Raw genomic sequence first — 16,534 nt, forward strand, 5'->3', positions numbered from 1 at the left:
CTACCTCGATTATTTTCCGTATCGATTGGGAATTGAATACAGTGTCTTGTATTCGATTTGTGAAATAAAAAATATCGTAGGTATACATTTAATTGACTGTAAGATGAACTAGACTGAATGTAAAAAAAACGATTTTACACTAAAGATATACTTTGTATACATCAAATAACAACAGATGTTTCTATTTTATGTTTTAACTTCTATAGAAAAAACAAGGATAAATATCCAACAGTGAAAGCCACACGTTAACCCACCACACGAATGTGCACGCATTTACTTTATTATGTCGGCGATGTATGTGAGAGTGGGGTATAACCCAGTCACACATACGGCGCGGATAATTACGTCTAGCCACAGATAGCAACGTAGTATTGCGTTTCGATCCGTCCATGAGCCGTGCGTCATAGTAGTAATCCGTATCAATCCGTACCAACACTTGGTCAAAACGTATTCAAGACTTAACCTAAACTTGCAACATGCACAAAAGTTTTGAGCGATCCGTAGCCATTTTAGCGTGACTTTAGTCCAACTTGGTTGAAACTTATTCATCCGTAGTTAAACGTACTAAAACGTAGTTATCCGTACTGAAACGTACCTTGCCGCATTGATCTGTAGCTGAACGTATTTATCCGAGGCTGCCCGTACTTAAGCGTAGTTCAACGTAGTCCACCGCAGACCCGTCTTCTCTTGCAAACCTATGTGCTGTATGGACTTACAGTCCAGTGCTACTTGAACATTTGATATCACCTTAATTAACACAAAATACACCTCCTATTTCAATAACCTAGGTAAGAAGTGGGGCAGTATGAAAAATCAAGTCATTTCATATATTGTTGTCTTATATGGACAAGTTGTCAGGCGCAGTAAGACGTATTACTTATTCGCGTCCTGTATTTTTTTATTCCCCATTTATCACCATTTTTCACGTACTGAGACGTACTGCTCCGTACTTATCCGAGAAAAAAGTCACGTTGCCGTTTTAATAAATTTACTCACGGGTTGCCGTTGATTCATAATACGATTTCCATTTCCGTATACCGAGTCCAGGCTTTATTCTATGTTAGGCGGATAAATGACGTCACGCCATCACTTCCGGTGTATCAAACGTGCAGAATTACCTTAATTTAATTAATAAGCTAAAATGTTGATTCTATTTTTAATTCTTGATCGATGGATGATAATATAAATGATTCAAATATCAAATTAAGGTAAGCGACTTTGCCATCGTGACTCTTTTGTTATACATGTAGTATCATTTCATATCCAGTCAAGTGATTAAATTTAATAAACACTGTAAATATGAATTATATAAACTGATAAAGTAGGTTTATTAATATTTTTAATACGAGTCATACGTTAGTGGTGAACAATATTTAACGTAAGCAAGAAAGCTAAAGATAATTGCCACATGAAGCAATGGTTTCAATGTCAGCACTTCAGGACAAGTACGGAAATATACACTTAACGAAACTTCTAACATACGCAATTTCATAAATATACTACTTGTAGTATAAAAGACATTGCAAAAATATCGACGGGCGTTACAAGTTTCAATTACTATACAAGATACAAATCTTTAGAACAAACGGATTATGACGGTCTATTTTTCTTGAAGTAAAAGGCATATGAGGTTGCGATTTCATACCTGTGCGAATACTCGTACTTGGAGTATTTCAATAAGTGTCTGAGGTGTCAACATTATGAACATTCAAAGTTATTTACAAAGACGTATACATTCGTGCAAATCTAGAAGTTTTAAACATTAAGTGCGAATCGATTAAAGCTCGAAAGTGTTATACAGATGGATAATGCTCTGTATCAATATTTACTGCACGTAAGAGTACACAACGAAACATAAAATCTATCTACCAAAATAGCAACCTCCCTCAAATGTCAGTTTGATCGACTTTGTTTCGTTGTACATCTCACCGAATTTTAGACAAAGACTTCTTTTCTACTGGATTAATATGAAACTTTTTAAATACAATAAAACATAAAATTCAAGTAATTCTAAAAAAATCGAGATCCAAAATTTTACAGAATCAGTGAATATTTCTGTAGGTACCTTCTCCTATTGTCACGACTATAATCGTCTTTTTTAAATAAAATGAATTGCCAAATACTATCATTTCTTACCGAAATAAAATTTTATACATAAAATTATTTGTATTTAAATATAATAATTTAATGACTGGTCATGCATAATATTAGATAAATTAAAAGACGATCTATTATTACACATGGCATTAAATGATGAAATTATTATTGTTTGTGTAATATCAAAATTACACTGCCACACCCTGTAGCAGAAAATTCACACGCAAGCCTCTTAGGAAAGGCCATTTATGGCCAAAATGCCAAAAAAAGGAAAAAACTCGCAAAGAATTGATTTTTTTGTGTAAGTATTATACAAGATGTATGCAACAACATATAAAAAGTATAGAAAAGTATCATGATGCAAAATGTCTATTTCTGGGGTTAAAATGTTTAAAATATTAATGAAACTGCAGATTTCTGGAATCGGCTCATAACAACAGATTTATGCATCTAACGAGGTCCAACTTTGGCACTACATTAGATTACTACATTGTGCAAAATGTAAACTAATTAGAAATTTAGAAGAAAACAAAATGGCGTCCTAAATCCAATATGGCCGCCATAAAAACGACATTTAAACCAGAATTGTCGTCGATTTTATGTCAAATTGTCTCATATCATTGCTTTTACATATAATAAGCTGGTTATTGTTAGTAACAGTATGCAGTTTACCTAAGATGGAAAACATACTGTCAGCAGATTCAATACGGGGCAACAGTGAAATATACAGACAAAATTGCCGAGTCATTCGGCAGTAGAAATTGTCGTAAAGCAGCGATAAATTTCTTATTTATTAACAAAATATATGAGTATGGGTACTTTTCTTTCTTAGTAAGATTATTTCCCATATGACAATCATGGTTTTGAGGCAGAATTACATTAAAAGGTGTTTTCAGTTAATTTTCTTTTTCATTAAATAGGAAAATGGCACAAACAATATGGTAGATTCAAATAGTCCTCAGCCTTTTTTCTTCCTTTTTCTTTGCTCTGTAGAACTATTTTCCTTATATTTTGCAATTATTTTTCTGAAATGACATGCTTGACATGTAGGTAGCATTTTCACATTGAAATAATAACATGATATAATTTGTCATGGAAACTTATATCATACACCACCACTACAATCTGGGGTCTCAGTTTCAGCTGATTTATGCAATTTGTGCGTTTGACTGAAAATATTTTTCTTGCATCAAACATAACCCCCGCTTTTCTTTTGATTTTTATTCAGCACTGATAATATTCTTCAAGAAAATGTAAGTTACAGACATTCTAAATTGGTCCTGATGTGTGCTGCAGCCATTGCAAATATGTCAATTTTATATAGTATAATTCTTCATGTGAGGACTCGGCGATATATGACCATTTTGTGTCGATTCGCCGTAAAACCCAACTCACTCACTCACTCATGTGAGGAAGCCATCCAGCTGGCTTATGGAAGGTCGGTGGTTCTACCCTGGTGTCCGCTCTTGATGAAATAATGCACGGAGGGGCACCTGGGGTCTTCCTCCACCATCAAAAGCTGGAAAGTCGCCATATGACCTATAATTGTGTCGGTGCGACGTTAAACCCAACAAAATAAATAAATTTATGTAGTATAAAGACGAACAGCTATTTAGTGTGTTATAACCTTATGAACGACTTGGGTTAATAACAGTCATAGCTGGATCTCGGCATCATACATTATGTTAAATACAATCGTATAGTAAAAGAGAACCAACTATTTGTTAGATCAAGTACTCGTGTATTCAATGTAAAATATGTTCGAATTTTGACCAGTCAGAAACAAGTTCCATAAATAGCACCCGTCAAAGCACACCTCTGCTAGGGTATAGATAAGTAGACGAATTACAATGAAGTCATTCTGTATCCACACATCAAGGATGCAACTTATAATTTATCCCAGTACCTTGAAAAAAGAGCTGTTGCAGCTACACTGTCAGGGCAGATAAATTATATAAAAGACGTTTGAGACTAAAGAAGAGTTGCAGTATTGTATTTCGAGCGTTAAGGCCAGCGCATAGAAATGAAACCTTTACGGGATAGACGATAGCAAATACAGGCTGATCATCGGAAATCTGAGACAGAGACGTTTGGTTTGGTAATCGTCTGAGTCAGTAAGAGAACGGGGTTCAACGTTATCGGCGAAGTACAGCCAAGGCATTGGGGTCATTTTAATGCTATATTTTATAGCATATAAGCGCTGAGAATTCAGGAGTTAGGGCAATCATACTGAGTTGCAGCTTCATGTAAGAGAACACCGGCTGAACATCTATGCGAAAGGACACTCGTATGTTGTCGATTCAAAGACATTGGCTGACAGGAACTTCAAAAAAAAAGTCTTATAGGAGTTTGAGCTGATTATCATTAGTTGAAGATTGTTAGTTTGAAACATTGAGTGATTCGCCTAATCCCTGATATCATTACAGTCATGAATCATTTAGGCGAGGTAGCCAGAGAAAAAAAATATTTATAAGGTACTGTATATGGTCTCACCAGCTCTACGTTTTAACATAGGACAGTCACCTTAGCGATTGGACCAATTACATTGTTCAAGATACTAAAGGCGTAAGCATTTTCCTGTGTCATATAACTCGTATCCTGATATTTACATATGCTATGTGGAAGTGTTGTTATGATATAGATTTTTATGCTACTGCGAATCGTACTTTAGTAAAATGTATTCAATTAATGTTTTTGTTAAAGGTTATGACACACTTTATAGCTGTTCTTTTTTTATTCTTTATAACATTCACATATTCCCAATTTGTGTTTATCAACATTTAAAGCAAAAATAAATTTGCCATCTTTAATCAAATTCTAGTCAAAGTAGACCTTTCCCATCCTCATCTGGTCAGATTTCAATTTTTACCAATGTTCCCATGTATCTTACAGCACACTAAATAGCTGTTCTTCGTTATTCTATATAAAATTGTCATATTTCCAATGGCTGCAGCACACATCAGGACCTACTTTAAATGTCTGTATCTTACATTCTCTTGACGAATATTGTCAATGCTGAATAAAATCAGAAAAAAATGGGGGTCATGTTTGATGCAAGAAAAATATTTTCAGTCAAACCATTTTTAGCGCCATTTTCTTTTTCGGGGTCTGTATTGTCTAAATGACCCTGTGGCGGCCATTTTGGAATTGAGAAGCCATCTTTAATTTGTTTAAGATTGAAATTTGCATGTCTTCTATGATGCTGGTCATTTTTCACACTATTTGAACTTTGTGAAATGCCTAAATGGTTTTCCTGTGTAATGAGAATTTAATGGCGGCCATCTTGGATTTTTTTTTAAAAGTCATGAGCTTAATTTGTTTGAGTTATAATTCTCTACTACCATGCAAAATTTCGCTTTCTTAATAAAAATATTGACATCATTATGGGCCGATTCCAGAAATTCACAGTTTCAATTATATTTTTAAACTTTTTACCCCAAAAAAAGCATTTTGCACCATGATAACATTCTATACTTTTAGTATGCTGTTACATACATATTGTATAATGCTTTCACCAAAAATCAATTCTTTGCGAGTTTTTTCCCCTTTTTTCATAAATGGCCTTTACTATCTGTACCTTTTACAGTACAAAAGAGGGACTCTTTCCTTATTACTGTATCTATCTCGAAATCTCCCTTTCTCGGATCACATGTCCCGACTTTGCCTGGTGATGGAACAAACGTCCACTGCTGGAGAAGTGATGCTGTATACAGAAATATCCTTGAACGGGCAAATGTTTCTCCAATACATTGTCGTCTACCTACACCAAATGGAATCAAACTGAAAAATAAAACAAAGAAATTGTGAATCTTGGTATCATAGGGTGAGCGAAACCTACCAATATAACTGTAAGGATAACACAAAATGACAACGGATTGATAATGACTATTACAGTATAGATACACTGCATTTTTCAGCAAATTATGAAATGTTAGAGTGAATTCAAAGTGGTAAATATCAAACAGAAAAAAATGCTAATTTACATATAAAATAGAAAACTTCAATCTAAGGCTGAAACCTTACGAACATCCTCTACATATTTGAAGAAACTTTCGGCTATGAACTTTGTCAAAAACAATTATTGTACTAAGGAATGTCTAAAGCAATCCTTTTGATAAGCTGTTGTAATTTGTATCACAAATATTTCCAGTGTTGAGATCCCAATGACATTTTTTTCAAATACGCAATTTTCTAAGTGCTCAACTGGCTCAGTTACCCTAAGTTTTCCTAACTGTTAATTAGGGAGAAGCGATCGATGCAAAAGTATTCTACTTGCGATAGATTGGTCCTTTGCGTGTCACTGAGCTCTTTTTGTTCATTTAAGATGGCTGCAGCCTTCTAGGGTAATATGGCTTTTGTAAGCCATCCTTCGATTGGTCACTTTTCATGAACGAAACGCCATGTTGTTTTATTTTTTCTGGCTTGCTGTATGTAATAAGGAAAAAGCTGGAAGCCATGTATCGGAGATGTTCGGCGTTTAAGGTAGTTTTCATTGTAAAAGTTTATCGTAATACTGGCTCGTCGAAGAGAGCCAGCATGACGGAACCTATTTACTGGGTATTGTGCTCAGAAAACGTCGTTTGTATTACTGAAAAATCGTTGAAAAAGAACACACAACCTTTTCCTAAACAAGTGCCCTCTTTCCAGAAGTTGACCTTTTTCATCTAAGAATCTCTCAGGTCTAAATGTCCAAGGATCTCCCCAGATTCGTTCGTCATGATGTATATACCACAAATTCGCAAATACCTGAAAAAAAGCAATTCACCAGACATTATATTTCTATAAGAAGTCATATAAAACTTTTTTGTTGGTCAAAGATCATAAACAGGACTTTAAAATATCACAATTATGACCTTGTATTTGTTGAAAATAAAACAGTTTACTTTAAATATATTTAGAAAGCAACTCCGAAGTAACATGTTATGCTTAGGTGTTATTTTGCATTTGAATGACAGGAACCAACAGTCATCAATCGACAGATCGCAGCAGCACCCATAAGGTACATAAAAATAAAGTACATTGTAAATGAATACTAACTGTATTATCTTGAAAGTAAACCATACTTTAATTACAACATTTTGCAGTGAAATGTATTTTCGAGTAAACATACATTGCTCTTTGCAGGTATAATGAAACCTTCAAACTGCAGGCTTCTTTCAGTCACATGTGGTGCCCCAATAGGAGCAGTGGTTAAATATCGTAGGGTTTCCATAACAAGCGCTTCTAAAAATGGACAATTCCGTCTGTCATCAAGGCTCGGTAGACGCTTATTACCAACTACTTTGTTCAATTCTTCTTGTGCCTTACGCTGGCAGTTTGGGTGGTTTAACAAGCAAAGAAATAGATTGCTCAACGTAGAAAGTGTTGTTATAAGGCCTGAAAATTGCAATTATATATAACGTCATTAAGATGTAGGATTTGTTTATGCATAATTTAAATATGAAATGGATGTAACAATGATGGCTCATTACTAAAGCTACGACCAAATGTATTTTATTCATCGTTTATGAGGTCTTATTAGCAGAAGAATGAGTTACTAAGAACTTGCGTTTTTAATCGCTAACTTACATACTGTTGTACTGTTAATTCAAATGTTATTGCTGCAAAAGATTTTGAGAAAAGATTCTAACATCAGAATAAGGTTGGTGAGAAATTGTGTCCCACAATTTTGTGGCCAGTTGTTAAGGACCTAACCTTTGATATAACAACAGTATGACTAAGACAGTATATAATTTATATACTATCAATTTTATTACTTGTTGTACGTTGTGAAACAATTTTCGATATTTTATTATATGAGCCCTGCCATGAGAAAACCAACATAGTGGGTATGCGACCAGCATGGATCCAGACCAGCCTGCGCATCCGCGCAGTCTGGTCAGGCTCCATGCTGTTCGCTTTTAAGGCCTATTGGAATTGGAGAAACTATTAGCGAACAGCATGGATCCTGACCAGACTGCGCGGATGCGCAGGCTGGTCTGGATCCATGCTGGTCGCATACCCACTATGTTGGTTTTCCCATGGCACGGCTCATATATGTTTTTGTATGATATCATGTTGGTATGTTCCGTCGTTTATTATTAAATGACCTATTCAATTTCACATGGTTTTTATTCCTTTTCTTTCTCTATACCAAACAAAGAAAACTTCGTACTTCAGTTCAACTTAAAAATAGACATAAAAATAAATTTATTATCGGATAAATGTATTTATGGATACGTATAACCTCACTTCTTTATATTAGTTGCGCGACTGATAAATCGAAAATCATTCGCGCTACTAATATAAAGAAATGATGTTAAACGTATACATGAATACATTTATTCGATAATGAATTTATTTTTAGAGGTATTACACGTGTATTTAAAATGTTTGACTCCAAGAGTATCCATTGGAATAACCAGGGACATATTTTCATTCAGCTATGTTACAAAAATGGAAGCAACGCATTTTGGTAGTAACCGAGTTCTGGTAGCGACAAAATACGTTGCATGGGTACATATGATGTGTTAAGAGTCATGGAATGGAACGTAGTTAGTTTTTTTCAACACTAGGGGCTGTGCTCATTTTTACATTACGCAGATAAAGACAGCGATAAAATGAGGAAATGTCTCCTATAAAAGTGGAGGGGGAGGGTGTCCGGAGTTCCGTTCCGAGATATAGTTTTCGTATAAAAACCAACCAAAACCTAAGCGTGTGGACGCCTCCTATGCAATAACATTTAAATGTTGAATTCTGTAAAATGAAGTATAAATGTGTAGGTGGCACGTGGGTCGTCCACCTAGATATGTTTTAAAACATCTCACATAAACATAAATTACGAATTTTGAGCGTGTTTTAGGGGTCGTCTTAGATAAATATTTCCGACAAAAAGATTTTTTCTCTTTAAGAAATATATCATTTCCTCAGAAATGAAGCTTCCTCCCCAATTAGGTATACAATGTCATGTATCTTATTATTTACATATATAAATGCGAATGATTTTCTCTAAAAACTTAATCGCAGATTTTAGCTTTTTTCTTCATTTGTATTATGAAAGCACCTGCGGAGGGAGGGCGCTATCTAACTTGAGCAGTTCTTATAAAATGTTCACCAAACTTGGTCATTTCGTTAATCAGCCGGATCGTCCCAGTAGTACTGGAGTTTCAAGGTCAAAAGGTCAAGGTCGGAATAGCGACTAAGTTCTATCATGACTCACTTTGAAATAATACTGTCCATTCGTCACAAAATGTTTTTTTTGTAAATCATGAGATTATTAATAGTACCGTTTTGCGTTGGATGTGTACATATTCAACGCATTTTGGTACTACATTTTTGTAAACTACCAAAGTGCCTTGGGTGCGCATTTTGGTAGTGACGGCCAAAACTCTGCCGAATTTTGGTACTGCCTGCCAAAATGCGTTGTTACCATTTAGAGGTGCAACCAGCTATGAGGATCTTCTTGTCTGTGTTAAGGAATGTCTTAATTCCTACAATTTATGTATCCAACTAGATCTGGTGTTATCCTAATTAGTTGTTTCCTACTAAAAGGAATTTTCAAAAACATAATAATTTTTTAATCAATTTTTAAACGGAGAAATCTCTTTAATCGGAACCCAGATTTTGAATTACTTCAGATATTTGTAGTAGAGAATCATGTCCAGAAATGAGACCGTGTTTTGAAGAGTATTGTCCCTTGATAATTAAGCCAGATCGGTTAAATATGATTGTTTCCCTTTATACCATCTTAACGCGAGTATCGACTTTTGTTAATCTCTCTTATCTTGATAATCTTGACCTTACACTGGTTTTGCTAATTAGGGATATTGCGACAACATTCTGAAACTTTTTACACAGGCGGAGTTTATACCTTGCCCGAGGCAATTTGCAGTGTATTCCTCAAATTGGTGATTTTGAATGATAATCGGGTTTTTGTTTCAAAATTGAGAGCCGGGAAGGATATTCCCATTTTAGATATGTATTTAATCATTTGATTATATCTTTTAAGGGCAAAATATATGTGAATCATAAATTGAAATTTAATTAATTAAAAAATAATTTTTGAAATTTAAATATTTTTATTCAAACATGTAATTTAAAATAACAGTTTTAACCTAATTTGACAAAGATGGAATTAGATCGACGTACATGTTTATTACCTGATATACATAACATTCTTATTTCCTCAAATTGGTGATTTGAATGATTATCTGGAATTTCTTTAAAAATTGTTAGGAGGCATATAATTCCCATTACTCAACGTATTTTCAAAATATGTATTTAAAGGCACTGGCCTAATCGGATTATTAGTCGCATTATGGCGGACTTCGTTAGTATACAAAGTTTTTCTTTAGATATTTATCAGAATCTATTAATGGTCCATGTGTGAAAAGCGTTCATACGTTGGTAACTTTATGAAAATTAGGAAGGTCAGGTGTTTTCGTGTAGCATCATGTAAGTTGAACAGAACAGAAGAGAACTTTATTTATAATATAATTTGACTTGAACATAATTATAAAGAAGTTTCTCGTCATCATAGCTATTAAAGTTGAAGTACAAATGCAACTATAACTAAGCTTTGAGCGTTAATGTACCAGTTGGAACCATGTCTTGCAACATTGCCTTTACGGTATCGTCTGTGAGGAGGACATCATTTCCAGTTTCAAGCTGGTTAGCTTGTTCTTCTAGTAGGAAATCAATGTATCCTCTAACTTTGCCTCTTTCGTGTGTCTCCTACAAAATAGTTGAAATCGGATCAGTAATAAGTAATAGAACATCTTGTCTGTTTTTTTTTGTGCCCCCCACCCCCCCCCCCTACCCCCATGAGTGGTGGGGGCATATAGATTTGCTCTTGTCCGTGCGTCCGTCCGTCTGTGCGTCCGTCCGAAGTTCTTGACGTGCCTAGCTCAAAAAGTATTTGAAATAAATCGATGAAACCTTGAATGAGTCTTTATCATGATATGAACTTGCGCACCTCCTATTTTTCGTTCGGCTCCGCCCTCTATTTTTAGAGTTATGGCCCCTGAAATAGTCAAAAATGCACATTTTCACCTTGTGACACACCTAGCTCAAAACATATTTGATATAGATTCATGAAACCTTGCATGAGTCTTATTCATGATATGAACTTGCGCACCTCCTTTTTTCATCTGGGTCTGCCCCCTATTTCTAGAGTTATGGCCCCTGAAATAGTAAAATATACACATTTTCACCTTGTGACACGCCCAGCTCAAAAAGTATTTGATATTATAAATTTATGAAACCTTGCATGAGTCTTTATCATGATATGAACTTACGCACCTCCTATTTTTGTCTGGCTCCGCCCCCATTTTTAGAGTTATGGCCCCTGAAATAGTCAAAAATGCACAGTTTCACCTTGTGACACGCCTAGCTCAAAAAGTATTTGATATAGATTCATGAAACCTTGCATGAGTCTTAATCATGATATGAACTTGCGCATCTCCTATTTTTCATCTGGCTCCGCCCCCATTTTTAGAGTTACGGCCCCTGAAATAGTCAAAAATGCACATTTTCACCTTATGACACGCCTAGCTCAAAACGTATTTGATATAAATTGATGAAACCTTGCACGAGTCTTTATCATGATATGAACTTGGGGACCTCCTATTTTTCGTCTAGGTCCGCCCCCTATTTCCAGAGTTATGGCCCCTTGAAATAGTAAAAAACTGCACATTTTCACCTAATTATGTGCCTCACTAAAAAAATATTTAATGTAAATTCATGAAACCTTGCTTGAGTCTTTATCATAATGTGACCTTGCACACTTAGCATTCTTCTTGAGAATTTTAGTGTTTTTTTACAGAGTAATGGCCCTTGAAATAGCCAAAATAGTGGATGTTTTGTTTGTGATGCTCACAGCTCAAAAAGTATATGGTATAGAATAATGAATCCTTTTCATAATTTTTTGAGGCTATATCACATTAAGACTGCAAACATTTGAATTATTTCCCCGTATTTGTAACAAATGTACCAGTGGGGGGCACACCCAGTGTCCTACAGACACATTCTAGTTTCTACTGACGTTGATATTCGATGTTTTTTTTTAATGTCAGAAGTTTGATTCATGGTTAGTTAAATGATCACCAAAAGAATAATCATTCTGCTCGGTGTTTAGATCCTTCTTCTGGAGGAAAAACATGACATTTTTGTTTTGTTTGAATGTACTGGGTTTTACGCCAACTCAGTCTAGCAAACAATCAAGCACACGACCCTATCTTTTTTATTTGCTGTATTTTCTAGGTATATTCTGAAGTTTTGAAAAATCAGAGTTTAATCAAATTCTACATTGTAGAAAATTATTCGATCCAAACGTGCAGAACTACCTTAAAACATAATCTACAACTAAACATAAATCAACATAATTGAGCCGCGCCATGAGAAAACCAACATGTGGATGCGCAGGCTGGTCTGGATCCATGCTGGTCGCAAAGCCACTATGTTGGTTTTCTCATGGCGCGGCTCATATCATAACGCATTTTGTTTTGTTTTTTTTTAAACTGAATAGATGAATAAGTGGAACGTAAAAAACAAACTCACACATAGACAATGTTCTCTTACCTTGATACGAAACAAATATTTCTCGTGTATTCTTTCTCTAGCGGCAAGGATCCTTTGAAAGTTGTCCCGGTATATTCCTGGCAGAAACCGCATAAAAGGGGCAAGTGTATAAACAGCATTAGCCTTTGGTGTAAACATAAAGGCTAAAGTCTGACTGAAATCCCAGAATATATCCACATCGCCGCAGTCGTTGATTGGTTCACCAGAAAGCTATTTTTGGAACAGAAATATATCAGAAATATTGCTAGAAAAATTTTATGTTTAAATATATGGTAAATTGTCTTGTATTTATAGAAAAAATACTTCGGATTTTACAACTTCAATTAGAGTTTTATGAACACAACAAATTAAGTGGCCTATTAGTACTTTTATATGCTTTTCTATCAAAAATAAGGACAAAGATTTCTACAGGAATGGGTATTTTCAAAGAAAGAGGTCAGTCAAAACGAAACCTAAAAGCAAAGCATGTTTGTCGTGTTTATAGGATATTATATGTGGGCAAAGTAAAACATATTCATGGTGAACACAAACAAGCAAATCAACGAACATTGTAAGGCAATTTGAAACAGTGGCAAAAAAAGCAATGGGAAGTTTAGAACGCCTTACTCTATACAATAACTAACCCTCAAGTCTTATGAGTTCACTGCATTAAACTTAAAATAGTGGACTCGGCAATTTCCGCAAGGTTACGTATCTCATTAGACTTCAGACGTAACTGTAACTCAACGCGACCGTGTTCCAGAAAAAACGGAGAATTCCGAAATTGTGTATGGAGAATCAGTAATTTGGCGACGGGTCCACTTCTTTTAAGTGCAGGGACTATCAATCTTAAATTGACTTAACTCCACATCCGTTTCTTCAAGTATTTACAAAATTAAAGGTACCATGTTTTACTCTTATATTATAATAGTGCTTCAACATTATACAAATTTAAACTATTACAAAACTTTTAAACGAGAGAAAAATCTGTCTGAGTCGGGAATCAAACATCGGTTGCCTTGGCAATAAAGACATTTTTACAATTTTGACAAATGCAACAAGGAGGAATTCGTACATGGCGACCGTTTATATAAATATTTATACTTTCGGTACTCTGTGACAAACGCTTCTCATTTTCGAATGGGAAATTCAGAAAACAACAAGTTCTCGTGTGATTCTGTAACATAAAATCTGTCAGTAACTAAGTTTCAAAGCCTTCCTAGGAAATACAACAATAAATTCCTAATATCTTCAAATTTTCTGTTTTCGTTGTAGTCGTATAATCTTTAGGGCAGTACATTTAAAATTTGCATAATTTTGCACTGACGTGTAGCTTAAAAATCAAGTTCAGTTTTCAACAGTTTTTTCCTTCATTATATAATTGGCCCCAATATAGCTTTAAAACTTTCAAGAAGTTTCCTTTTACAGATAAACAAATATACATTATTTCGGTAGAACTTCAGCATTACGAAAAATATACGTAAGAAAATACGTCATTTTATATATTTTTCATAATGCCGACGATATACTAAAACATACGAAAACTACATGGAAGTCTGTAAAAATGATATTGCAAACTTTACCTTAGCACCTAACTAGGTTGATAATACCCTCCATCTAAAATAATATTTTTTATATTTTATGCAAGGTTCGTCACATTTTAGTACTGCATGATACTTTTCTGTATGCAACGGTTGAGATAAAAGCATATAAATAAAGTAATAAAATCTGACTTACGAAAACTGATAAAAGATTAGACAATGAACGTCTGAGCACGAACACAAGGTCAAACTCAACATCACCGAACTCTTTTATCTGCGACTTCATGTTAACAATCTCGTGCAAAACTTTGTCCTCAAATACTTTAATTCCATCTCCATACACGCGAAATCCTCGTGTAAACAACTTTCTTAATTCATTATGTAAAGTACTGTTCCCATCCCTGGTTAAAACGATTCCCTTATTGCCATAACCCACGTGCTTCCCAATGAACGTGGATGGCCTATCATTGAGGTGTGTTTTATACCTGTCGTCTGTGAACGCTTTCTGTACCAGTTCAACCGAGTTAAGTGTTATCAAGTTATTTCCTAAAATGTTTATTCGTACTATATCTCCATATTTTCCAGCATATTCCATAAATTTTGTATGCATAGATTTAATTGAAAAATCAAACAGACAGCCAATAACAGGCAATCCTTTAGGTCCTGGAATAACAATGCCGTTGCTTTCTCGTAAAAAGATTAATGAGATCAGCAGTAAAGAAATTAAAGCACACATTATATAAACAAAAACCTCCATTTTGTTTTCGTAAAACGTAGTCAACAATGCGGTTTTAACCAAATATAGTTTTGATATGTAGGTCACATATCTGTTAAACTTGGTAAATCATGCGGTAACAATAATATAGTACATTAAAATATAATGTAAATAGTATTCACTTCCGGAACAGGAGAGGACTTCTAATTTCACAATCGGCGATTTTATACAAATCGCATTTGCTGGAGCTTTTTATATATAAAATGTTTTGTACTTTGGTCAGTGCAATTTTAACTTATTTTTAAAGATATCCAATGCTCCTCATTCATTACATTTTATTATTTTTACTATAAAGGTACATGTAAATGATCAGTATAAAATGTATGTTACTTGGCCAAATATGCAACACTAAGTGAATGGTGTATGTATGACTGCATTCACAATTAAATGTAATGTCGTACTAATAAGCTTTGATAATATGGCAGTTGAGTCCAATAAGTCCAGGGGTGTTCAAAGATAATCTGTCACAGATCTATTGTAAAGCAATTATTGGATTTACCTGTATTGGAAAATAAACAGTGTCGATTGTATTGAGGTCAACTGCCACATTATCAAAGTTTATTAGTAACAGGCATCTGCCGCAGGCCGGTTTTGATTTTTATGTTTACTTACTGTAAATATCTGGGGTGAAATTTTCTTAAGGGGTGTGCGGGTGCTCTGAGCTGTATTGTTAGACAGTATAATCCGTTGCAAGACTCCTGTGGAAATAGCTTACGTTATAAACCTTAATCCCCTCTGTAGTGAAACTGCGACAGATCTCCCGATTTACAGTCAGCTCGTGCCCTAGTCAACTCGTCCGCCAGTCAATTTGTCCCCGTTTTGGTCATTTCGTATCCCTTGACGATTGCAAAATGTGTCATTTTGTCCCCCAGTTTTCGGCCCATCCTTTTTAGTTTTTTTCTTTTTTTTTTTTTTTTTTTTTTTTTTGGTCAAAGTTTCCTAGATTATGATTAATATAGTTATGATGTAAAATATGTGTTCTTTAAACTATGTTCTACATAAAAAACATGAACATTTTACTAGAAAGACTACATTTTGTTTGGTTTTATAAATATCCGTGCAGAGTGTATGCACGTTTCGTAGCTGAAAGTGTGCATTGACTAATGTGGCCGTGTATCTTTTTTAAAACATACTTCTTGCTTAGTTCTAGTACAAGTTCATATTTTAATATTTTAACTTAATATTCATTATACTTTATACACACAAACATGATTATTACATGTTTACAATCTTTACATAAATACTGTGAAGAATGTGTATTCAGTTAGGGCATTATCTATCTTGAAACTACATCCAACGCTATTTATTTCAGATTCCGATATAAACTGAGATTTAAGGAAATAATACCAGCCCGAATGAATAAGAAACACCACACATATACATATAAGCTATATACAAATACCACTGCTTGTCGTTACTTGTACCTATGCTCAGTGGTAATATATTTTCTTGTCCTTTGGTATCAAGGAGTTACACTCATTTGTACTGTAATAGAATTCCGTATAAGCGGATGCTACGGGGCGTGACGGTTGTTGAACATTTCATAACTTCTCATGAACAATTAATCAAACCGCGTGTGCTAACA

General features: G+C 34.6%; 1 protein-coding gene across 2 annotated transcripts; it reads right to left on the minus strand.

Annotated features, from left to right (window-relative positions):
* Positions 1–1,134: 1,134 nt before the first annotated feature.
* On the minus strand, positions 1,135–14,995 carry LOC123546444 (cytochrome P450 1A1-like). 2 transcript variants are annotated; one of them, XM_053524529.1, is made up of 7 exons: positions 14,371–14,995; positions 12,655–12,864; positions 10,671–10,809; positions 7,208–7,473; positions 6,716–6,843; positions 5,668–5,877; positions 1,135–2,327 (listed from the first exon to the last, which is right to left on the minus strand). In XM_053524529.1, exons 1-7 carry the CDS (start codon positions 14,929–14,931, stop codon positions 2,315–2,317), a joined length of 1,527 nt encoding a protein of 508 aa, XP_053380504.1. In that variant the 5' UTR covers positions 14,932–14,995; the 3' UTR covers positions 1,135–2,314. The 2 variants fall into 2 exon arrangements, with proteins under 2 accessions (XP_053380504.1, XP_045188650.2); XM_045332715.2 differs by having other exon boundaries at positions 1,135–5,877.
* Positions 14,996–16,534: the final 1,539 nt, after the last annotated feature.

Source organism: Mercenaria mercenaria, chromosome 15 (assembly GCF_021730395.1).
Source record: "Mercenaria mercenaria strain notata chromosome 15, MADL_Memer_1, whole genome shotgun sequence".
Classification (NCBI taxonomy): domain Eukaryota; kingdom Metazoa; phylum Mollusca; class Bivalvia; order Venerida; family Veneridae; genus Mercenaria; species Mercenaria mercenaria.

Coding starts and splice junctions, on each gene's coding strand:
- LOC123546444 (XM_045332715.2), bottom strand. CDS start 14,931: ATGGAGGTTTTTGTTTATATAATGTGTGCTTTAATTTCTTTACTGCTG. Junction 10,810..12,654: donor AATATTTGTTTCGTATCAAG/GTAAGAGAACAT, acceptor ACTATTTTGTAG/GAGACACACGAAAGAGGCAA. Junction 5,878..6,715: donor GGGCACTTGTTTAGGAAAAG/GTTGTGTGTTCT, acceptor TTTATTTTTCAG/TTTGATTCCATTTGGTGTAG.